Here is a 26,047-nt window from a genome sequence, read left to right on the forward strand (position 1 = left end):
GATTATAGAATCATAACAACCTCCATTAGAAATTCTTCAACTACAGATCATGTCTGCTGCACAGTGTAATTAAATGGCTTTAGAGTGATACAATCCCATGAAGATGATGTATTGAGATCTGGCAGGGTTAGTCTTCTGGCTAGTTGAATAGAAGTAGTAGGGAGGAGAGAGAAGCAAAACATTAGAAAAAGGAGCTTCATGTATATGCTGAAGTGTCTCATCAAGCACTCTCACAACGGGATGATTTCATAGCCCATCTTCTCTGAACAGTCATAAATCTGTCCCTCACCGGATCAAAGCCAGCAGGAATTTTAAAAGAATTTTAAAGCTGCAGTGTCCTTTTTTCTAGATCTTTATAAGCCAATTAAAAACCTATCAAAAATCAAATACACGAGCCTCTAATTAACTTCAACTGAGGTATATCAAAACAAACGTTATGGCTGTTATTCTGTAAGAAAACAGGAATCTTGAAAAGGTTGTGTCCTAAGGCATTTTTTTAAAGTATTAAATTACTGGAATATTTATTTGTCAATATTTTGCAACTGCTAATTACTTTTCTTTATCCCTACAATATTGCATTTTTTGTTAAAATGCATATTTATTTGTTTAGAATTCCATTGTAAGCCTTTGGAACTTATTAGTTCCTGAATAATTTTACACATTGTCTCTGCCTGCTGTTTCATTCCCCAAGAAAAAAAACATTCATTATTTAAACACACTGACTGCTTCGTACAGACATGCTCATGTTATCATGCTTTCATCTAAGACAGGCGAATGGAGTGATGCATGATATAAAATGTTATTAAGTACCAAAATATTTGGCAAGAAGGCAAAAGGTTTTAGTCCAACAGAATTTAGCCAGCAGCCTTTGCTTATTTTCTATGGGACTATCCTGGTACGTAATTAGATGTTGAAGCTACTGTACAAAATACAGCCTGGGCAAACTTGCTCTGTAACTGCATTGCAGTGTGGATTATTTTTATAAACTCATCCTCAGTATGGGCGTCACTGGCAAAGCCACGATTTGTTGTTCAATCACCATTGTCATATGAAGGTGGTGCAGCAACTGATTTCCTTCAATTTAGTCATGAAATAGAGCTGTTCAAGAGGCAGTTAAAAGTTAAGGACTGGAGCAACGTTTGTGTCAGATTGGGTAAACACAGAAGGTTTGTTTCCCTGATGGATATTAGTGAATTGGTTGGATAATAATAAAAATCCAGCAACTTGGTGATTTTTCTGATCCCACGGTTTTATTTCCAGACTTTCTAAACATAATTCTAATGATCAGACTGCCACAGTGGAATTTAATTTCACATTCTTTGGATAAAGCTTGCAGATTACTAGTCCACTTTCACAGCTGCTTCATATCTAGCCTCCTTTATTGGTTACCATGCTGAAAATTAAATTAAATTAAGGGTGGCTGTTAGAAAATTGAGAGAAAGAAATATAGTCATTCGTTAACATCTTTAACCTTGTCCAGTAATACACTACCAAGTTTACTAATTTATCTCCCTAAGTTTAAAATTCTGAGTGATATGACCACTTGCATAATGTTTTTTTATAAACACTCTCAGATCTAATGTTAAGAGTTACATTCATGATAATCAAGTAAATGTCTGACAAAAACAATTCAAATGGGGAAGAGCCTGTCAGCTCAATCTCTTTAGCCTTTTTTTTAAAAAGGTGACATCCCAAGTGGAAATTTGAAAAGTGGGGCTTTCTTTTTATTTGTTCATATGATGTAGGTGTAGCTGGCAGAGCCAGCGTTTATTGCTTATCTATAATTGCCCTGAAGAAGCTGCCTTCTTGAACAGCTGTGCTCCTTGGAATGTAGTGACACTCACAGTGCTGTTTGGAGGGGAGTTCCAGATTCTGATATAAAAACATTAAAGGAACAACAATATAGTTCCAAGTCAGAATAGTGTGTGACTTGGAGGGGAATTTACAGGTGGTGGTGGTGTTCCCAAGCCCCTGCTGCCCTTGACCTTATAGATGTTAAAAGTCATGAGTTTGGAATATACTGTCAAAGGACCTTTGGATATTTACTGTTAGTACGTGTTGCGAGGTTCTGCCATCTACCATATTGAGTCAATGGTAAAGAGAGTGAAAGTTGAAGGTAATAGTTGAAGTACCAATCAAACAATCTGCTTAGATCTGGATGGTGTCAACTTCCTTGAGTACTACTCAAGCAGCTTTCATCCAGATAAGTGAGATGTGTTCCATCACGCTCCTGACTTGACCTTGTAGGTGGAGAACAGGCTTTGGGGAGACAGGAGTTGAGTTACCATCGAATTCCCAACCTTTGACATTTCCTTGGAGTCACAGTTTTTAACATGGCTGGTTTAGTTCAGCTTCTGGTCAGTGATAACCCCAGGATGTTGTTAGTAGGAATGGCAATGCTATCTAAAGAACCTTTGACAGTATTCTGCCTGGAAGACTGCTACTAGCGTTTAAGATAGAATCATAGAGATGTACAGGACAGAAACAGACCCTTTGGTCTAACCCTTCCATGCTGACCTGACATCTGAACCCAGTCTAGTCTTACCAGTCAGCATCGGCCCATATCCCTCCAAACCCTTCCTATTCATATACTCATCAAGATGCCTTTTAAATGTTGCAATTGTAGTAGCGTCCACCTCTTCCTCTGGCAGCTCATTCCATACATCTACCATCCTCTGCATGAAAAAGTTGCCCCTTATGTCTCTTTCATATCTTTCCTCCCTCACCCCAAACCTATGTCCTCTAGTTCTGGACTCCCCCGCCTCAGGGAAAAGACTTTGTCTATTTATCCTATCCATGCCCCTCATGATTTTATAAACCCTTCTAAGGTCACCCCTCAGCCTCCGACGCTCCAGGGAAAACAGCCCAGCCTATTCAACCTCTCCGTATAGCTCAAATCCTCCAACCCTGGCAACATCCTTGTAAATCTTTTCTGAACCCTTTCAAGTTTCTCAACATCCTTTCGATAGGAAGGAGACCAGAATTGCATGCAATATCCCAAAAGTGATCTAACCAATGTCCTGTACAGCCACAACATGACCTTCCAACTCTGATACTCATTACTCTGACCAATTAAGGAAAGCCACCTTCACTATCCTATGTACCTGCTACTCCACTTTCGGGGAACTAGTACCTGCAACTCCACTTTCGGGGAACTATGAACCTGCACTCCTAAGGTCTCTTTGTTCAGCAACATACCCAAGGACCTTACCATTAAGTGAAGAAGTTCTGCTAAGATTTGCTTTCCCAAAATGCACGTCACATTTATCTAAATTAAACTCCATCTGCCTCTCCTCAGCCCATTGGCCCATCTGATCAAGATCCCATTATAATTTGAGGTAACCTTCTTCACTATCCACTACACCTCCAATTTAGGTATCTATACTTCCTAAGTTCACATCCAAATTATTTATGCTAGTGGGGATTTAAGGTAGAATCTACTAATTATCAAAATGTGTCCAAAAGGGAAAAGATGGAATGTAGTTTGAGGATTGTTGTTCATGAGAATGAAAGGGTGTCTTTGGAGGACGAGATTATTTGGCATTGACAGGGAGCTAGAGGATGAAGTGTGTGTGTGTGTGTGTGAGCTTGCCTGGCAATTAATATTTCTATATGGTACTTGAGTATGAATTCCTTAAAATCACACAGAAACAGGAATTGAGTAGTCTAGGAACATTGTTTTTCCTGAAACTCCGACCTCACCCATTAAAAATAATACCACAAAAACCAGGAATCATGCAGACTGATCTTCATGGTCAATGCTCCTGATCTTGTATAATTTACTCCACACTGTTCTGGAAACAATAGACTATGAAATACATGCAGATGACAACACAGAAGCAGACCATCTGGCCCAACTGGTCTATTTTGTCCTTTTATCGCCATACAAGCTTCCTCCGACCTATCTTGATCTAAGCCTATCAGATGACCTTGCTGTTTCTTTCTCCCTCACATGCTTACCCAACATCTTCTGAAATGCATCTTCATTATTCACTTTCAACTGTTTAGTGAATTTTCTAATGGATTTATTGATAACTATCTTATATTTATCATCTTTAGATTAGATTAGATTACATTACAGTGAGGAAACAGGCCCTTCGGCCCAACAAGTCCACACCGACCTGCCGAAGTGCAACCTACCCATGCCCCTACATTTACCCCTTACCTAACACTACGGGCAATTTAGCATGGCCAATTCACCTTACCTGCACATCTTTGGACTGTGGGAGGAAACCGGAGCACCCGGAGGAAACCCACGCAGACACAAGGAGAACGTGCAAACTCCACGCAGTTTAGTTTAAGTCTTATTTAGTAGCCTTTTGTCTGGCACCTTGTATAAAGTTCTTCTGGAAATCTAAATAGGTCATGCCCACTAACTTGTCTAACTTGCTCACTACCACCTCCAAAGAATTCTACCAGGTTGTCAACATGACGTCCCCTTGATGAAGCCCTGTTTTATCATGGTCTTCAAAGTACGCTGTAATTTCATCCTTAATAATGGACACTAAAATCTTACCAAGGTCAGATCATTTCCTCCCTTCATTCCTTAAGCACTGGTGTTGCTTTGGCCATTTTCCAGTCCTCTGCGACTCTTCCTGAACCCTGTGATTCCGGAAAGAACAACAACCATGTTTCCACAATCTCCTCAGCTATCTCCTTCAGAACGCGGGTGTGTAGTCATCTGGTCTAGTCTGTATGATTTATCCACTGTCAGACTTTTCAGCTTCCTGAGCACCTTCTCAGTGATGGCTACTACACTGACCTCTACCCCCAACTCTCTTGAAATTCTGGTTTGCTACTGGTGTTTTCCATCATAAAGACTGATGCGAAGTACCAATTCGGTTCTTCTGCCATTTCTTTCTTCCCAATTACTACTTCTCCAGTCTCATTTTCTAGCAGTCCAATGTCCACTTTTGCCTCTGTCTTATCTTTCATATAACTCTTGCAATCTTCTTTTATGTTTCTTCTCCTTGTTGCTTTTTTAGTTGCCCTCTGCTGGGTTTTAAAAGCATACCAATCCCCTGATTTCCTACTAATCATCTTCTCCATTGAATGCTTTTTCTTTTGCTTTTATTGTGTCCTTAACTTCCTTTGTCAGCCATGATTGCCTCTTCCTTTTATTAGAATGTTGTTTCATTTTTGGGATGAATTTCTGCTGTGCCTCTCAAATTAATGCCAGAAACTCCTGCCATTGCTGCTCCTCTGTCTTTCTTCCTGGCTCCTCCCTCATGTCTTTGTAGTTACCTTTATTTAATTGTAAAACCATTACATCTGATCCCAGCTTCTCCCTCTCAAACTGCATGATGAATTCTATCATAAATATGGTCACTGCCCCCACTGGATTCCTTCACATTAAGCTCCCTAATCAAATCTGCTTTATTGCGTATCACAAAATCCAGAATTACCTGTTTCCTAGTGGGCTCTGCCACAAGATACTTCAAATAGCCGCCTCATAGATATTTCATGAATTCTTTTTCTTGGGATCGGCTACCAATCTGATTTTTCCCAGTCTACATGCATATTGAAGTCCCCCATAATTATTGGAATCGTGCCTTTCTTACATGCATTTTCTATCTCCTGATTTATTTACTGCCCTGTAACCTGACTACTGCTAGGAGACCTGTAGATAACTCACATCGGGGCCTTTTTTTCCCTTTGCAGTTCCTCAACTCTGTGCACACAGGTTCTACACCTTCTGACTCTATATCACTTCTTGCTATCAATTTAATTTCATTTCTTACGAACAAGGCAACCCCACCTGCTCCGCGTGTTTCCTTGGATATTTAGTCCTCTGTGATATCCACAATATTGTACCTAAACAATTTCAATTTGCAATCCAAGCTCATTTACCTTGATTTGCCTGCTGTGTCTATTTATATATAACGTTTAGTTTAAGGAACCAGTTGAAATAGATCGAGTTCTTGATTATTGAGAACTGCCTCATGTGACATAAGCATTAGTGTACTTTGGTCCCTGTGTGATTTTCAATTCAACCAAATGTTTCTTGGTAATTGCTTAAAATTTTTGTAGTCCTCAAACTAAAAATGCTATGTGGTCTGGTTGGGATGCATCCTAGATTTAATGAGAAGTAAGGGTGAAAATCATAAAACTTTTTAATTTTTTGGAAGTGTGTTTCGATTCATACTGGAGGAATGAAAATGTTACACTACTGTTCAGAAAGAGAGAATAAATATAGTAATCGCAGGGTTATATATAATGGTGGTGAGGTAACTTACATAAATACCAGAGGTGCTGCATTTTGGGGAAAGCAAATCTTAGCAGGACTTATACACTTAATGGTAAGGTCCTAGGGAGTGTTGCTGAACAAAGAGACCTTGGAGTGCAGGTTCATAGCTCCTTGAAAGTGGAGTCGCAGGTAGATAGGATATTGAAGAAGCGTTTGGTATTCTTTCCTTTATTGGTCAGAGTATTGAGTACAGGAGTTGGGAAGTCATTTGTGGCTGTACAGGACATTGGTTAGGCCACTATTGGAATATTGCATGCAATTCTGGTCTCCTTCCTATTGGAAAGATGTTTTGAAACTTGAAAGGGTTCAGAAAAGATTTACAAGGGTTGGAGGATCTGAGCTACAGGGAGAGGCTGAACAGGCTGGATCTATTTTCCCTGGAGCATCGGAGACTGAGGGGTGACCTTATTATGAAGGTTTACAAAATTATGAAGGGCATGGATAGGATAAATAGGCAAAGTCTTTTCCCTGGGGTCAGGGAGTCCAGAACTAAAGGGCATAGGTTTAGGGTGAGAGGGGAAAGATATAAAAGAGACCTAAAGGGCAATGTTTTCACGCAGAGGGTGGTACATGTATGGAATGAGCTGCCAGGGGATGTGGTGGAGGCTGCTACAATTGCAACATTTAAAAGGCATCTGGATGGGTATATGAATAGGAAGGGTTTGGAGGGATATGGGCCGGGTGCTGGCAGGTGGGACTAGATTGGGTTCGGATATCTGGTCGGCATTGAGGGGTTGGACTGAAGGGTCTGTTTCCATGCTGTACATCTCTATGACTCTAAGCACTCTCAATACTCCCAGTAAAAGGCATTTGTAAGTGCAAATAATTGCTGAGGCTAGTTTTGTGAACAGAATGAAATGACTGTTTTACAAGATAGAGGTGTACATCCAAATTAGTTTTCTAATTGGGTTACTTCTTATTATATCCTAAACGTTATTGGCTGTTTTGATTCATTAATAATGTTTCCCTTTTTTTGTTAATGCTGCTTATACGAGGAGCTGTACAAGTTCCTTTGAAAGGTATGTAAAACATCTGGAACTGGATTTCATTAAATGTTTCTGCTTAGTGTAACAGGCAGTACACAAGTTATTAGGAACAATGCAAAAAGTCAGTAACATTAGACTATCGAGGCACAAGAGACATCGGTGATGAAAGACTTGTATCTGATCAGATGCATGCAATTATGAGTGTTTTGTGAAGTATTTATGGTCATTATGGAACATCAGCTGATTGATTTTGTGGGCGGATGTTAGTCTTGATTGAGAAAGCAAAGGTACACAAACCATTTCCAGAATGTAAAACTTTTTTTAATGACACCTCACCCTCTAGGTAGCCAGTGAAATTACATGCTATCACTCAGCAGCATCAAATGCAATTTTGAAATTGTTGCTAGAGAAGGAACTCTAGACAAGGCGACTCGAGAGTGGTACAAATGTACATTCACTTGGAAGTGACCGTAAGACACAGTCGCTGGAGAGTGGTGATTATGTCAATTACTGACACATTAATGAAAATTTATTTATGATCTTGCAACCATGATTTTCATCCAAAGAACTGAAGGCTTATTTTACTTGTTTGCTTATTTCTGACTTGTACAAATTCAGATCCATGCAATTCAGAAAACAGTATTAATTTAGACTGGCATTGAAATTTCACAAAACAGGATCTACTAACAGTGGTAATGAGCTACCCATTCTCTCTTTCTTAACTGCTGAAATGTCACTTTGCTAAGTACAGTGTCATGCTACATGTAACATTCATCTTTCATGAATCACTGTGCTTAGAGATTATTTAATGAGCTGACATACCTATAAAGGTCAGCATAGTAATTATAAAATGCTGACATGTACAGGCTGACCTTTTTTAATTGCAGAAAATAGAGAGACAGTAGACGTCATTGCAGTATCCATGTTTTACACAGAAATGTAAACAGTTCTAAAAGTAAGCGTTCCAGTATACAAATATTTAACCAATATTGGTCAAGCTTGTTGACTTAAATTTAAACATTAAATATAAGATACCTACGTCTTCACTCTAATTATAGTACAAATCTAAAGTCAGATGCAGCTAATTGTATTTCCCACAGTGCACTGCTGTCTTTCCATGTGAAATCATAAAATAATTTTCAGTGCAAGTATTTGAGCATAAGCGGTATACCTTGATTATGTCAATTACAAAATAATAGTAAATAAAAACCAAAAGAACTGTGGCTGCTGGAAATCAGAAACAAAAACAGAAATTACAGTAAAAGCTCAACAGGTGTGGCAGTATCTGTGGGGAGAAATCAGTTAATGTTGGGTCCAGTTCTGAAGAAATGTCGCTGGATTCAAAACAGCAATTTCTGTTTTTGTTATAAAATAATAGCGTCTTTCTCGTTTTACTATTTTTGTTAATTAATTTTCTCTAGCTATTACTCTATATTAAAACAAGTGACAAATGACCTAGTTTTCTGAGGGATGTTGGGGGCGATGAGAGAAGACACTGCACCACATGGAGGTAGAGAGGATAAATAGGGGAAAGGTTTACAATGTCCTTGAACTGCTAGGGAAGGCATGACTGCTCCAGCTGAGGCTGGCAGCTCCCACTTCCTTTTCATTGCTGTTTTTCCTAAACACTGAGAAACCTTTTGCATCAGCAGTGAATTTTAAATCATCTTCCCAATTGCCCTTTGGGAGCTTAATTTCAAAAATGTTAACGGTGTGCCCCACCTCTCCACTGCAAGATAGTACTCAACACAAAATGCACTCTTGTAAAACAGGACAAAGGGTGCATCTTGGTAGATTAGATGTGATTTTTTTTTTGTAGATGTGACAATGTAACTCCCATTCCCTCTCTATGATTTTTTTCTTTCCATAATGTTAGTTTAAGGTCAAGACTTAAGTACTTACTTTAGGCCTATAATTCAATAACATTATGTTTAATAGATTTTTAAAAAATTTTCATAAAATTAGTTTATTTCTTCTCAAATGTTCAAAGTTTCTTTTAAGGATTCAGTTGCAAATAAGTGTAGAAGGTTGACACTTTGCCAGACTCCATTCTTTTGAAATAATATTCAACTGCAAATATTTTGTGAAGTTTTAAAGAGACCTGAATCAAAATAGTTTATTATCCCTATTGTCCTTTACTCAACTGAATGTAATGCTATTAATCAAACAGTGTGTATCTTCAAAAGCAGAACTGTCTCCTCAAACAGTTGAACAGAATACTAAAATAATGTAAAAGCAATGCAGTGTGATGATAACTTCAACTGTACTGCAGACACAGATTCCATTCTATTTCCCTAATGTGAATATTTAAATGGTAGCCCTCTATGTACATTTCCGTACATCTAATTACTAAATTGGCAGTAATTTTTAACCTGCTTGTGAATATAGCCTCTGCATGCAGTTGAAATTGTTTAACAATTTTGAAAAAAACTGTGACATTTAAAATATTGAGAACTGTAATCTGATTTCAGTTGCAGAGCATCATTCGCCAAAAGAAAGAGGTCAAGCTCGGAGCACATTCTACGTCGGTAAGTCATCTCCTCCCTTCAACTTATTTCTACAAGATCCCAACTCAGAATATCTATTTCTTCATCTATAATACAACAATTGAGCCTTCCACAAATGTAATTTATTTGAGAAACTGCTACGTAAACATTTCTGGCTTTTGTTTGCATAACATGTGGATATCATCATTCTTCATAGTTGCTGTTTCTTTGATTGATAAAGGATCCAGTCTGTCATTTGTTTTTTTTCACTTGCAATTCGCTCAAGTTGTGATACAGCAATAAGATTCTCTATAGGTGATGATCCGGAAAGGCATAATACATTGTAGGTAAGGTTCAGAAATGTTAATTGGTTTATAACTATTTTAAATCTCATGGTTAACACACTTTCATTTGCCTTGAAAATGTTTAATTGGGTTCTTTCAAAGCTATTTTAGAGTAATAACGTTAATTTGACAGAAATCAAATGAAATATTAAAAATGAGACCGCCCCTCATATTATGAGCAAGTTATTTGTGTTAACTAGTAAACAAGTAATTTTATTGCTGTGACTACTCAGAATTGGCACCTTCATGGAGTGACATTTTAATTCAAAATTAATAGTATTTGAATGACAAATCACGCGGAATATAATAGTTTCATTTCTGGATTTTGTTTCCTGTTAAATCAACTGAAACTTTAATGATTTTTTTTTTAAAAGACTTAATTCACACCTTGCTAAATGAAAGGTGAGTAAAGCTTCCATGATAAGAAATGCCAGGGTCATTGTAGCTGAGTTATCTAAAAGAAATTAGCACTGGTAAAGCTGCGATTATTGCAAATTTTGAAATACCTCTTTTAACAAAAGGGAAAATGCAGTGTAAAACCTTTTGAGTTAACTTCCATCATTACAAACTTTATTCATAGAAGAAGTGACGTAGAAATTTGCAGAAAATATATTGCTATAATTTTTAGACCTTGCACTTATAGCTCTATTGTGTGAGTGATTTTAAGAGTTACATACTTGCAGGAGAACTGTAAGCATTGCCTTAGCAGCTCTTGCTTGTGAGAGAAAGTCTTGAAATGTTGAGACTCCAAAAGGTGTTCGAAAATATTTGAACATGTAATTTCAAATTTCTGGGGACAAAATGTTGACGGAAGGCACTCTGGGATGAATGAAAGCTAATCTCATTCAAACATACAAAATTCTTACAGGTTAGATGCAGAAGGCTGTTTCCTTGGTTGTGATCTCAAAATAAGAGGAATGACAATTTAGCGCTGAGACAAAGAGTAGTTTCTTCACTCAGTGGGTGGCGAATCTTTGGAATTCTGTCCCCCAGGGAGCTGCCAAGGCTCAGTCCTCAGATATGTTTATGACTGAGACCGATAGATTTCTATGTATTAGAGAAGGATAATGCAGGAAAATGGTGTTGAAGCAGAGCAGCCAGGACCTTGTTAAATGCCATACTGGGCCTTGAAGGGCTGAATGACCTACTCATGTTTCTCTTTCTTATTTTCATACAGTTGAAATTACATTTTAAAGCATATTCTGCCAGTTTAGAACATTCCCTGAGATTGATGACCTTTAAGGATGAATATTAAAATGTTAGCATTTTGGTTTTAAGTGGATGTTGTGAAACTTGAAAGGGTTCAGAAAAGATTTACAAGGATGTTGCTGGGTTGAGGAGTTGAGGTAAAGGGAGAAGTTCAATAGGCTGGGACTACTTCCGTTGGAGTGTCGAAGGCTGAGGGGTGACTTTATACAGGTTTATAAAATCATGAGAGGCATGGATAGGATAAAGAGACAAAGTCTTTTCCTTGGGGTGGGGAGTGCAGAATTCGACAGCATAAGTTTAGGGTGAGAGGAGAAAGATATAAAGGAGACCGAAGGGGCAATGTTTTCATGCAGAGGGTGTTGTGTATGGAATAAGTGCCAGAGGAAGTGGTGGAGGCTAGTACAATTGCAACATTTAAAAGGCATCTGGATGAGTATATGAATAGGAAGGGTTTGGAAGGATATGGGCCGGGTGCTGGCAGGTAGGACAAGATTGGTTGGGATATCTGGTCAGTATGGATGGGTTGAACTGAAGGGTCTGTTTCCATGTTGTACATCTCTATGACTCTAAATTATTACTATATGAAATAAAGTAACACTGCATAGAAACAGTAAGCCAGATACATAAAGACACACTAAAGGAATAATCAACGATGATTAATCAATGATGTATGCAACATTGCAGTGTTTGATTTATCAATTGCTTTGGAATGTTAGTTTTATAATGGCTTTGCTTTTATAATTATGGCAAGGACGATGTAGTTGATGGTAATTAACAAGAGGAAAAGTATGATGTCAGACTTTGTGGATGAGGAATTGGGCTTGTATTCATTAGAGCTGCACTCAAATGAGTTGATTACAGAGAGTCTGGTCTCTGCAGATTGCTTCTTCCTTTCCAACTCTTCATCCTCCTCTGCCCCTACTCCCAAAAGAAAGAATATTGGTCACTGTGTAGCTGGTGAAAAGGGCTATGTCTTTATAATGGCAACGTTGTTCAACATACACCACTCTGCCAAGTACTCCTGAGTACTCCAGAGTTTCTTAAGCCCTCCACTGGGCTACTCAATCATGTTTAATGTAGCAGAGCCATTTTAGTTTGTGTGTGCTTTTCACATCACATTAGTGTCATAAACCCTGTGCTCAGGGAATAACCCTTGTTTTTTTCAGTGTTCACCCTCTGGTGTGTCATCGTGGTTCAAATACAGATTTGCAGAGGACTGCTACAGAATGAGGGCATTATGACTGCTGTCAGGATACCATACAGTAACTTTTGTAATATGCCACACATAAGTACCATTAGCGACACATCTGGGAAGCAGAATCCCTTTCTTTTCAATCACATTTCACAGATATCAAGGGGCACCCACATAACCATAAGTGTGCAATCTGTCATACCTCTATATGAGGAAACCTACAATTCTTGAAAAGTCAAGTGCTTGCTTCACCCATTTCTCTCTGATAAGACAGAATAAAATTTATTTGGCTTTCTTACAATACAGCATCTCAGTACCTTCCTCATGGAACAGTAGCTAACAAACTGAGAGACATTGCAATTATCACCTGTTCCAACCTGTAAGACTTAGACATTTGAATGTACATACCCCTAATAGCCCCTCAGTCACTGGCAATGTTGTCCTCAACCTGCTCGATAGGTTGCAACTGGCCACCTTCAGTGAGGGCCTTCTCAGTGAAACAGAGCACTGTGATTAGTGGGCAATTCCAAAGATCAGTGTTGGGTCCTGAACTATTTATATTCCATTCTAATGATTTAGGCAAAGAGAAAGATACAATGTATCCACATTTGCTGATCATCCAAAATTAGATGCAAATGTAAGTTGTGAGGAAACACAGAGAGGCTGTAAAGAGAATGAGACAGATTAAATGAGTTGGTAACAAGATGGCAGATGGAATATATTGTGCAGAAAGTTATTTATTTTAGTTGTAAGAATAGAAAAAATGAATAGTTTTTCAAAGGAATTCATTTTGAAACTCTTGATGTGGGTATTCATACAAGTAACTCAAAGTTAGCAAGCAAATACATCAAGGACTTAGGAAGGAAAATAGCTTTTATTGCAAGTGGATTAGAGTATGGGAATAAAGGTGTCTTGCTACAATTACACACTCGACTAAACCTGTCGTGCTCCATGCAAATTTAGTCTCCATATTTAAGAAAGGATGTACTTCTGTTGGTTGCAACAGTTCACTAGATTGGTTCATTCATGGGATGTGAGGGTTATCCTATGATGATAGACCCAATTAAATCAGCCTATGTTCTCCACATTTTAGAGGAATCAGAGGCGATTTCATTAAAACACAAAAGACTGTAAAGGGGCTTGACAGAGTAGATACTGAGAGGTTATTTCAACTGGTTGGGAAATCTAGAACATGGAGGCACAATCTCAGGATAAGGGGTTAATCATTTATGACTCCAATAAGGAAAATTTCTTAACTCAAAAGATTGTGTGAATTTTTGAAATTTTCCACCCCAAAGGATTGTAGATGCTGCATTGTTGACTTTATTTAAGAATGAGATGGACAGACTTTGATCTGTCAGTAGAGGGAGAGATATGGGGAACAGGCAGGAGAATGGCATTGAAATCCAGGATTTGCCATGATCTCATTGAATGATAAAGTAGAATCAACATACTATTCCTCACAAGGATAGGAAAGCTGATCTTTGAACCTTCTAGGCATAATGACTTCCTGCCTATTTCACCTCAGCTCATTTCTGTCATATCATAGGCCAAGAAGGAATGCAAGTAAATGAAACCAAGGGTGGCAGCAAGGGGATTGTGAGAGTCATTGAGGCCAGAACTACGTTACTCAGCACGTGCCACCATTGCAGAATTTAAAAGCAAATAAACAACTCTGTTACCACCCAATACTTCTAGAATCACATCAAAAACCATTAAAAGCAATCAGCAATTAACCTGCTGCTGAATGCCATAGCAAGGTCATTGAACTTTGAACTTTGAAAGGACACGGCTGGCATCGATTCAGTACACTGATTGACACAAGAAACCTACTCCCCATATTTCTGGCAGATGCAACCTGTGCATCACCAATGTCCTCACCCAACTGGTGTTGCAGCACCAAATATATACATGCCTTTGGCACATTTTAGAGGTGATACAAAGCCAAGGAAATGGGTGCTGCTGATGCAAATTTGGGGCCAATGTATTTTCCCAACTCCCCACATTCACATTATAGTAAATAAAAGTATTTAGTTTGTTCAAGGATTGCCATTCATTAAAAAGGTTCCATTTTGTAATAACATAAGTAAAATATTAAAAATATAATAATCCATGCAGTACTTCCACTTAATCTTTTTGTCATTTTCTTTCTGCCTGCAAACTCTGCTATCAGATGCTTTGCTGAACTAATAACTAAATCAATGGGTCTCTAAATCCTATTCATAATTGTAATTTATTATTAATTACAATTTGGGTGTGGTTATTCCTGAAATTAAGCGTAGGTATCCAGCTATTTCTGGAGACCATGATAATAGACTGTCAGATGCTGACATTCAACAGAATGGACGTGAATCTTAATTATATGAATCTGTCAGGTTTTTTTTTAATGGTTCTCTACATACTGAACTGCTGTTAAAATTATTTAGCAGAAACACTCCAGTTTAACTGAGTATTTTTGCTCAGAGTGTAAATTTTGCAAAAACAAATTACTGTGCAAATTTTATGATTTGCAATTCTTTTGTACAATTGTGCACTTGCACAAAAATGGATTTTGGTTTTATATTTAAACATTAGTTGAATATTACAAGAGTTCCTTTGTCATCATACTATTCCAACTGAAACTCATCTTTTAGTTTATATAGAAACAATTGAAACCCATCCACACTGAAATCTCATTCATTTGAAACCAGCCATAGTGAACTTCAAATTTAAAGTTATCGTTGGCATCTGACAAGCTCTAATTTATAATGATATTGAAGCATCTTGGTTAAACAAGCTGGTTCATTTTCTGGGCTGGTGATTCCCTTTGTTAGCACAAATATTTGAAATGCACTGAACGCAGTTTTAGAGGTCGCGATAGGCTTTAGCATTGTGGGTCATCCTACTGGCGACCACTCAGCTGTGGTAAAGAAAAGCAGCCAGGAATGCTAGCTGTGTAAAATTCAATGTTTCACATGTCACATGCGCAAGAAAGCATAGAACAAAGAAAGGTCTAATGGGACTTGTTACTGCTGATGCTGAAAGCTAAATAACCATTAGTAATAAGTTTTATGAAAAGACTGCTGTCTTTTATCTTGAGTTTTCAGTGGGATAAAGCAAATGGGGCTATTTTGCTGTCATGAGAGTACTTGTGGAATTCATGGATTTTAAACTAAAATATGTCTAGACTATTGATTATGTTCAAAGCATATTGCTAAATTAGGGGTGAAAAGCTAGGCTGCAAAAGGAGTCAATTAAGCTGAAATTCAAAACAATTTTCAATAGGTATGGAATTCCCTATAAAAATGTATTTATAATTCTGATCTCTCCCTTACTTTCAAGCACATTAAAAATCTAGTCCTTGAATCCTATTTGGTGCCACTATGTAAGTAAGACCATGTTTCAAACTGGCTGTTCAAAGTTCTAACTCATTCAGTATTAATTTATTTTGCAGATTCCAACATGTGATTAGATTCTACCAAATGAGCTAAGATTTTGTTGCACACAATTCAGTGAAGCCATTGGTGCTTGCCGTTTTTGCCATGTAAAATTGATAGTGTCTCTGGATTCCAAGCATGTGCAGTTAAATGTAGAAATCATTGTTGCTATAACTATGATTTCTACATTTAACTGCACATGCTTGGAAACCATAGACACGATCAATTTTACATGGCAAAAACAGCAAGCACCAATGGCTTCACTGAATTGTGTGCAACAAAACCTTCTCCTTCAGAAACTTTGCTGTTGCAGTCTTTGTCAATTGACTGAACAGAACACACTTCATTGGCAGAAATTTAGGGTAATTATTCACTCGTCTCACACCAAAAGCAGATATAGCAGTGCAGTCAAGAGTAAATCCATTATTAATACTGTAGTTCAATAATGTTAATTCTTGCTGAGCAATCTCTGTGCCCTTGAAAAATTAATTTTCAACGCATATGCACAATCAATGATGCAAATTTAAAACAATTACTTTTTTAGTTTTCTCCTTTATAAATGCCCCTTAATCCTATATGTGTCTTATATTCCCAATCCTCATTTACTCTGATTTTAACTTCATTTATCTCTCCTGTTTTCATATTTAACTTCCGGCTTTTTAGTCTGCATGCCTCAGTGCAGATTTTGAACCAATTGGCTCTCAAATGCCATAGATCCATGATACAAGGCACTGGAAGAGCTGCTAAATTGGTGGAAATTTTCCCTGATAAGCCCACAAAATTTCTCTGAATAACTGTAAGCAAAGTGAAATTATAAAGCAGCTTGCAACAAAATCTAAACCACACCTCAGACTGAGACTCAGACACATACAGCACGGAAACAGACACTTTGGTCCAATTCGTCCATGCCAACCAGGTTTCCCAAACTAAGCTAGTTCCATTCGCCTGCATTTAGCCCATATCCCTCTACACATTTCCTATTCATGAACTTATCCAAATGTCTTTTAAATGTTGTAACTGTACCTGCATCCACCACTTCCTCTAGCAGTTCATTCCACATGCAAACTACTCTCTGTGAAAAAGCTACCCTTCAGGTCCATTTTAAATCTTTCTCCTCTCACCTTGAAATTATGCCTTCTAATTTTGAATTCCTCTACCCTAGAGAAAGGATCTTTACTATTCACCTTGTCTGTGCCAATCATGATTTTATAAACTTCCATAAGTTCACCACTCAACCTCCAACACTCCAGTGAAAAATGTTCCAGCCTCTCAGCTCTAACCCTCCACTCCCAATAACATTCTGTAAATCTTTTCTACTCCGTTTCCAATTTAACAATATCCTTCCTATAGCAGGATGATCAGAACTCTACACAACACTCCAAAAGCAGCCTGATCAACGTTCTATATGGGACCAGTGCTGGATTCACTAGTTTGTCATTTATATTAACAATTTGATTTGGATTTGGTTTTTTTTTTATTGTCATGCGTACTCGAGTACAGTGAAAAGCGTACAAAGTCGCCATTATCTGGTGCCATCCTAGTATTTAAAAGACAGGATTAAAAAGAGAAGCGGAAATAAAAGGAACACCAAAAAGAAAAGGAAACACCCAGAACACTCCCCTGCCTCTGCCATGAGTCCTCGCCACCAGAAAAACAAAATCATAAAGCTCATTCAAAATCTGTGAACACTTAGGTGCCTGACCCCACACGCCACTGTAGCCAGAATGCCACTGCCTCCACGTACCCTGGACTAGCCATGTTTGGAGTCATGCCACTGCTGCTGGAACATTCTTCAGTGCCATCTTGCTTCATCTGACATTTTGGATGAGAATTTAGGAGGCATGGTTAAGTTTGTGAATGACAGCAAAATTGCTGATATAGTCCTGTCGAATGTTTGGTCAGTTTATTTCCTGTTAAGCATAGGATTGGGGTAAAAGACAGTAACACTGAATATTCAGTTATTTAAATTATTTTTAAAATTTCAAGTGAAAGGTATATCTTAGTCTTTAAAGCATCGCTGAAGATTCAATTAAATTATGTAACAAATTACACAGAACAATATCACAGATTTAAGATGCTTTTGAGCATGATATGACTGGGCTGTCCAAATGATACTTTTTGTTAATCTATACATGAAGAACATCTCTGTTGAGAGGTGTCTGTTCTTTTCTCTGCCTCAAGCACCAAATCCTTTTTTGCTATTCACCATGTCATGGTAAATTGATGGATTTGATTACACTGTTGACCTGTGAGAGGAGTTCCAGGATTCTGATGGTACAAAGCAAATCCCCAAAGGATCAACTAATTCCTTCTGTATACAGACTACATGTTTTGCGTTGAGATATTTGCTGAATTGTTACAATTCCACTACCTAATACAAGTTAATTAGAAAGTTGGGAGGAAGAAACAAATCTTACCATTCTATTTATGTCAATGCATTACGTACTGACAAGTTACTTGAAAAATCTAATTATGTTAAATGTTTAATTAATTTAGAAGACAACTGGATATCTTGCTGGTAGGTGGATAATTTTAAGTGAAATTGAGGTTTAATGAAAAAAGATAGGACTCAATGGAAATGGTGGCCTATTTTTTGCTTCTTATAAATCTCATATTGTCTGAATGCAGATTGCCAGATCTTTTTTAGTAGATGTCCCTTAGCCTTGATTACTCTAATGCTCTCCTAACCTCCCATCATCCATTAACTTGAGCCCATACAGAACTCTGCAACCAATATCCTAACTTGCATTCAATCTAGTTTATCTCTATATTTATAGACCCACATTGGTGCTTTATCTTGCAGTGCCTCCGTTTTAAACTTATTATCTTTGTTTGAAACTTCATCTTTGAGCTTGAACCTATCTGTTTCTTTAACATCCTGCAATCTGCTGAGATATCTGACAGCACGGTGACTCAGTGGTTAGCACTACTGCCTCACAGCACCAAGGATCCAAATTTGATTCCAGCCTTGGATGACTGTGTGGAGTTTGTATGTTCTCCCCATGTCTGCATGGATTTCACTTGGGGGCTCCGGTTTCCTGCTACAGTCAATATATTTCATTAAAGGTGCTATATATATATATGTGTGTGTATATATATATATATATATATATATATATATATAGCTTTTTTTCCAGTTTACCATGGGATAAGGACATAACTGACAAATTTGTTATTTATTACTCGTGCCTAACTGTCCTTTGAAAGTGAGTTGTGAGCCACAGCCATGAATCACCGCAGTCTGTGTAACAAAGGTATTCCCACTTACTGGATTCAAGCCTTGCAACAATAAAGGAATTAAACTTTATTTCCAAGTCAGGGTAATGTGTAGTTTGGAGGGGAACTTGCAGGAGGCAATGTCTGTTGCACATGTTTTTGCAGGTAATGCAAGTTGTGGCTTAGGAAGGTGTTGTCAGACAAAGCTTGGTGTGTAGCTTCATGTCTGTTTTTGTAAGTTTTGTTTTTTTCTTCATTCATGGGATGAAGGTGTTGCTGGCTGGGCCAGCATTTATTGTCTATCCCTGATTACCCAGAGGGCAGTTTTGAGTTAACCACATTGTTGTGGTAAAAACAATGACTGCAGATGCTGAGGCCTGGAGTCACATACAGGCTAATCCAAGCAAGCATGGCAGTTTCCTTCCCTAAAGGACAATAGTGAACCAGATGAGTTTTTCTGACAATGGATTAGTGGTCTTTGTTAGACACTTAATTACAGATATTTATTGAATTCAAATTCCACTATCTGCCATGGTGGAATTTAAAACTGGATCCCCAGAACATTACCTGGATCTCTGGATTAACAGTCCAGTGATAAATCCACTAGGCCACTACCTCCCCATGGATATACATAATATACATGTCATAAATGATATATAGTGCAGCCATAACATTTTTGTGATGGTAGGAGTGAATTTTTAAGGGGTGGTTGGGGTGCCAAACAATCAAGCTGCTTTGGACTGTATGCGATCCTCCTTGAGTCTTTTTGGAGCTGCACTCATCCAAGCAGGTGTCTTCCACCACACATCTAACTTGTTCCTCACAGATGTTCACATGCTTTGGGGAATTAAGGGTAATTTGTTGCCATAGACATACCCAGCCTTTGACCTGCTCTTGTACCAACAGTATTAGATGGCAGGTGCAGTTAAGTTTTTTTTTTGGTACAGTCTCTGTCAGGAAATTGATGGTGATGTAGTCAGCAATGATAATATTATTAAATGTTAAGGGTGGGTGGTTAGATTTTTTTTCTTGGGGATGGCCATTGACTGGCATTTCTGAGGTGCGCTGTTACTTGCCACTCATCAGTCCACTTCAGAATGTTGTCCCGGTCTTGCTGCATGCTGACAAAGAATGCTTCATTAGCTAAAGAGTTATGAGTGGAATTGATCTCTAGAATCATCATGGAACATATCCTTTTCTAACCTGATGATGGGAGGAGAGTGACCAAAGAAGCAGCTGAGAAGTGGTTAAAGGACATTGGAACTTCTTTTTAAACAACATATTTCTCGGTAGATGCATTTCTTGTAATTACTGTTTATTTACTGTAGACCATCTGCACCGGAATAGAGCTTAGGCTCTACTTTCTGAGCTGGATATTGTTTTGTAGGAGTAGTTAAGGAAAGCTCACTCAAGGAGTGAAGCACCCCAACTCAGCTCTCCTGTTCCTGGAAAATAACCTTTTCCTGTGGGTATAATACAGCACCTGGAACCCTAATTCAGCTGCTCATGCATGAGAACCCTCTGAAAGAGTCAGTTGATATTCTCTGAACAATTGCATCTGTAAAGATCCCTGGAAACAATTGTATTTGTTTAATGGCATCCAACTTTGTGTGTCAGAATGTCAGACTTGTGACCATCAGAACACCTCAAACCTTATACTTATTACTTTCAACAGCTATGTCTGTTGGACATGAGTGTAAATTAAAACTCTACTGTGAGGAATCTATTTCTTTTCTTTATGGTGTATATATGTGGTTTTTGGATTATCAAGAATGGTAAACATTTATATTTTCATATAACAAATTTCAGAATTTTTATGGAGTAAAATTTGTTTTCTGAAAAATCAGTAGTTGCCATTTCTTAATAAAACTACGTAAATCTGTTTTAATGCAAGTCCAATATAGAGAAAATATATGATTGGTCACGTTGGAATTGGTTAAAATAATTAAATTGATGTTGGGTTTCATGGAGCAACAGTGTTCAAGAAAGACAGAGCACCCCTCCCATCTCGGCTATATAGACTTTTTTTTATTCCCTCACAGACATTGGCATTTTTGGCTGGCCAGCATTTATTGCCTCTCTCTAGTTGCACTTGAGAAGGTAATGGTGAGCTGCCTTCTTCGAATGCTGCAGTCCTGTGCTGTAGATAGACCCACAATGCTATTAGGAAGGGCAGTCTAGGGAATATCAACAGATCTAAAAGGTATTCTTCAAATATTGTAGAAGCCTCTCCATGGTCATTGCAACTTGCATTATGAAAGAAAGATCTTGTTTTTGTTATATCACTTTTCCCATCCTCAGAACTTAGTTTCTGACAATCCATTAAATACTTTTTAAACTATTGTCACTATGATTATGTTTGCAAATGTAACAACTATATCCCACGTAGCAAGGTCCCAAAAATAACAATAGTATAAATGACCAAGCCACTGATGGTGTGCATTGACAGGCAAAGGCTAGTCAGGACATCTTATTTTTAACATAAACTATTTTTAATAATTCATGTCAGATCAGCATCCAAGTAAACTCCTTTACCCTGAGCTGCTATCCTGCACTTTCACCTTCAGGTAACCTGTTGCAGACTGCACTGTTGTACATCTGGCTAGAATTTAGCAGGAAAGTGTAAAGGAGAAGAGAGGAAAAATAGTGAGAGAAAGCAGTACAGATTTCTATACACTGTCACTAAAATCTAAAGTCATAAAACAGTTGCTATTTTGATTTTGCTGTTTACCTCTGGTTCTCCAGATGTTTACGTAAACTTTGTTAGCCCCCAGTCAGTGTATTCAAAGCTTTTGCAAAGGTGTTGCTTTACATAGAATTTGTATGCATCTTTCACTTCAATATTCAAGGTATTTCTGCATAAAATGTCAATTTATGATAGCAGACAATATAATAACACAGCTCCCAACTTCAACAGGATGTTATTTGCTGATGATTTTTACAATGATACAATGGCAATTTTCCAACAGCTATGTTATTCCAAGGCTGCCTAAGTATAATCCCTGATGCTCAGACTAACCTGTTTCTCACTCTGGATCCATTACAGAGCTATGCACTTTATTATGTGCTTCTTGCAGAATAGTATAAGTGTAAGGAACTTGTATATTTCTTCCAATTTTTGTGAAGTTTGACTTCTCTGCATGTTTCATTGAAGATGAATTTGTAAGGAATAAGACATAAATTACACTTTTCAGCAGCGACTAAGGCAGACCTTCATTAGTACTTAGCATGACTGAGGCAGACTGAGTGAAACAATGCATTAGCACTACCCTTTTGCTTTTGGAAACAAAATTTAAATCCAGCCTAAACAGAGGATGAACATCTCATCTATTTCTGACAGCTGGTACGAGTCAAAAGTGAAGTTATTGCTGGCAGTTTCATTCCATTTTGCAATGGAATGAATGTAGAGTATAATTTGTCAAGTTCACTTTGGAGGCCCTGGAGAAGTCTGTGCAGAACAGAAATGTCATGCCAGCACAGTAGGGAAGGCGCTTATGAGCAAACTCAATTGAAATTTTACAGAAAACTGTGGCTAAGTATGAAGGAAACTTTTATGAAATCTGCTAAGTATTTTACCTAAAGAATAACAAAGGCTCCATTAAAATGAATTCAACATTTAAAACTTCCATTCAACCAATTCTAAAGCTTAAAATAACCCATGGCTTCAGGTTGACAATAAGGGATAAAAGAGCTGCCTGCCTTCATAAATGAAAATAAATTGTTCACTGGTGACTTGCAGGTCTATTTGTGAGAAGTTAAACAATAGGTGTTCTTCTAATTTTTTTTTAAAACACACTGCAACTTAGTCTTTGGAAGAACTAAACTGCACAACTGCTTTTAACTGGAAGTCTTAACCTTCCTCAGTGATTTTGTTTTTATGAATTGACCCTTCTGAAAGTCATAGAGTCTTAGCGATGTACAGCATGGAAACAGACCCTTCGGTCCAACTCGTCCACGCCGACCAGTTATTCCAACCCAATCTAGTCCCACCTGCCATCACCCGGCCCATATCCCTCCAAACCCTTCCTATTCATATACTCAACCAAATGCCTTTTAAATGTTGCAATTGTACCAGCCTCCACCACTTCCTCTGGCAGCTCATTCCATACACGTACCACCCTCTGGGTGAAAAAGTTGCCTCTTCGGTCTCTCTTATATCTTTCCCCTGTCACCCTAAACCAATGCCCTCTAGTTCTGAACTCGCCGACCCCAGGGAAAAGACTTTGCCTATTTATCCTATCCATGCCCCTCAGGATTTTGTAAACCTCGATAAGGTCACCCCTCAGCCTCCGATGCTCCAGGGAAAACAACCCCAGCCTGTTCAGCCTCTCCATGTAGCTCAAATCCTCCAACCCTGGCAACCTCCTTGAAAGTCATCCAGTTTGCCTTCTTTTGCTTTATTTAGAGTTCTGTGATGGTTTTAAGTTTTCATCCAATTCATGAATACAACAGACATGCATATCTGGAAAGAAATAGAAACATAGAAAATATCCTTTTTCAGTTACCCTGTCTAGTCCTGACAGAATTTTTATAGGCTTCTACCAGAGCACTGAGCAAACAATCACAGGATCAGACTCAGTCATCATGGATTTACAAAATGGAAATTATGCCTGACAAATCTACTGGACTTTTTTAAGGATGTAACTAGTAGAATTGATAAGATGGAGGCAGTGGATGTGATTTACTTAGACTTTCAGAAGGTGATTGATAAGATCTCAATAAAAGATTATTATGTAAAATTAAAGTGCAGGTGATTGGGTGTTGTGTACGGATATAGGTAGGTAGTGGTGGTTGGCAGACCAGAATCAAAAAGTAGGAAGGGAAATTTTATGAAATTTGCCAAGTAGCAAGCAGTGACTCGTGGGCAACCACTAGATTTGGTGCTTGGACCCCAGCTATTTACAATCTATATGAATGATTTAGGTGAGGGAACTAAATGTAAAATGTGGTTTGCAGATGATGTAAAGCACACTGGGAGGTTGAGCAGCAAAGAAGATGTAGAGATGCTTCAGTGTGATTTGGACAAGTTGAACAAAGAAGAAAATGCATGGCAGATGAAATATAACGTGGATAATCCGCTTTGATAGCAAAAACAGAAAGGCAGATTATTATCTGAATGATAGATTGGGAAAGGGGAATGTGCCACGAATCCATATTTATACACCAGTCACTGAAAGTAAGCATGCAGGTGCAGCAGGCATTGAAGAATATAAATGGTATTTTGGCCTTCATAGCAAGAGGTTTCAGGTGTAGGAGCAGAGATCTGTTGTTGCAATTGTACAGGGTCTTAGTCAGACTGCACCTAGAGTATTGGCAAATTTATCAGGCCCAGGAGAAGAGACACCAGATCTACCTTGACTAGTTCAGTGCTGTGCTAATGTTATTAGACGACCTACGGCCCATAATAAAACCTGTCTGCTCTGCCTTCACAATAAAGGGCAACACCTTCTCCAATCTCAACATGGGAGTATGAGATAAAATTTTTAAATCCAGGTTTAGCAGCGAAATGGGCCTATATGAAGCATAGTCCTCCGTACCTCCCCTCTCTTGAGAATGAGAGAAATATTAGCTTCTCTCGGAGAGGGCGAGAAGCAGTCCTGACTGTACGAATAATTGTACATGTCCAGCATTGGCCTGGCCAACATATTCATAAATTCCTTATAAAGTTCACTCTGAAGGCCACCTGGGCCGGGTGCCTTACCATTTTGGAGCTGTCTTACTGCCTCCTGCATCTTTTGCACTGTCAAGGGAGCATTCAAAAAGAACATCTGCTCCGGAATCACACCTGGAAGGTCCAGGTTCTTAAAGAAGGACTCCAACTGTCCTCACAGCCCTCTGACCAAAACAACTCAGAGTAAAATTTCTTAACAGCCATGTTAATCTTTCTGGAGTCACAAGTAAGAGTCCCAGCACCCTCACTGATAGATGTGATAGACTGAGTGGGAGGTCTATTGGCTTTTTTTCCTCACCATGTATGCCAGGTATTTATCTGGCCTATCCCAGTACTCAAATAACTTATGGCAGGCAGAGGACCTTTGACATTTATAACTGGTAACAAGTCCACAAGCCAATCCACTACTTGTTGTCAACCAAAGCTCCATTTATATACAACCATCTGGCTCCAATTCATCTGCAACTAACCCACAGCAACGCAAAAAGTGTTCACAAAGATTATCAAACTTCATACTTTCAAACAATGCAACAATCTTTGCATTCGCTTGTTTTAAAATTGTTCTTTTTTTTCTAATATCAACCCACAATTTAAAAAAGCAAAAAAGAAAGACAAATGGTCTTTATAAAGTCACAATTGAGTTGAACTGATCAGCTTACCAAAGCAAATCTTCTATAGAGAATTTGAATTGGGGGGAGGGGAGTTACACAATTACAGTCAAAGGGAATTCTCCAAGGATACTTTGAAGGCTTCAGTTCAGAATTTTGATATTGGCTTTGTGCCCTGGGAGAAACTCACCCAAGATCACAGCATTTTGTGTAACCAAATGAAACAATACCAAATACTGCCTCCTTTCCAAGCAAGGGCATATCAGAAAAGTGGAGAAAGGGAAGGAGAGGAAGTCTCAAGCCATCAATTTATCCATCAACTTGTCATCTGCAGTATCATATCCTACTTGCAACAGAATGTCCCAGGTGCAAACTGATTTTAGCAGTCACATTTTATTCTCTGACAGCTCCTCATTCCAATTCAGTAGGTTCTGAAATATCTGAAAAGTCCAATGCATAATTTTCAGATTCTCCCACAAATAGATCAGGTATGCTTTAAAAGTTTGGGTAGCTGGTTTGATGAAGGCTTAGTCCCTCCCTCCACTGCTGCTACTTTGCCTCTGTATTTCATCCATGAAGATTCTTAACTTCATTCTAATCTGCTACTACAATGCCCAGACTTTGGGTTCCTTTTGGCTGCAGTAGAAGACATCCACCCTTAGACACTACATT

The 26,047-nt window shown here is 38.3% G+C and overlaps 1 protein-coding gene across 2 annotated transcripts in view; it reads left to right on the plus strand.

Moving 5' to 3' along the window:
- Positions 1–26,047, plus strand: part of micu2 (mitochondrial calcium uptake 2) — a 463,232-nt gene that overhangs the window by 367,819 nt on the left and 69,366 nt on the right. For both annotated transcript variants that reach the window (XM_072577388.1, XM_072577389.1), the window contains exon 8: positions 9,705–9,761. In XM_072577388.1, the coding sequence (XP_072433489.1) occupies positions 9,705–9,761 (57 nt within the window). The remainder of the gene's footprint in view (positions 1–9,704; positions 9,762–26,047) is intronic.

This window comes from Chiloscyllium punctatum, chromosome 9 (genome assembly GCF_047496795.1).
Source record: "Chiloscyllium punctatum isolate Juve2018m chromosome 9, sChiPun1.3, whole genome shotgun sequence".
NCBI classification, from domain to species: Eukaryota; Metazoa; Chordata; class Chondrichthyes; order Orectolobiformes; family Hemiscylliidae; genus Chiloscyllium; species Chiloscyllium punctatum.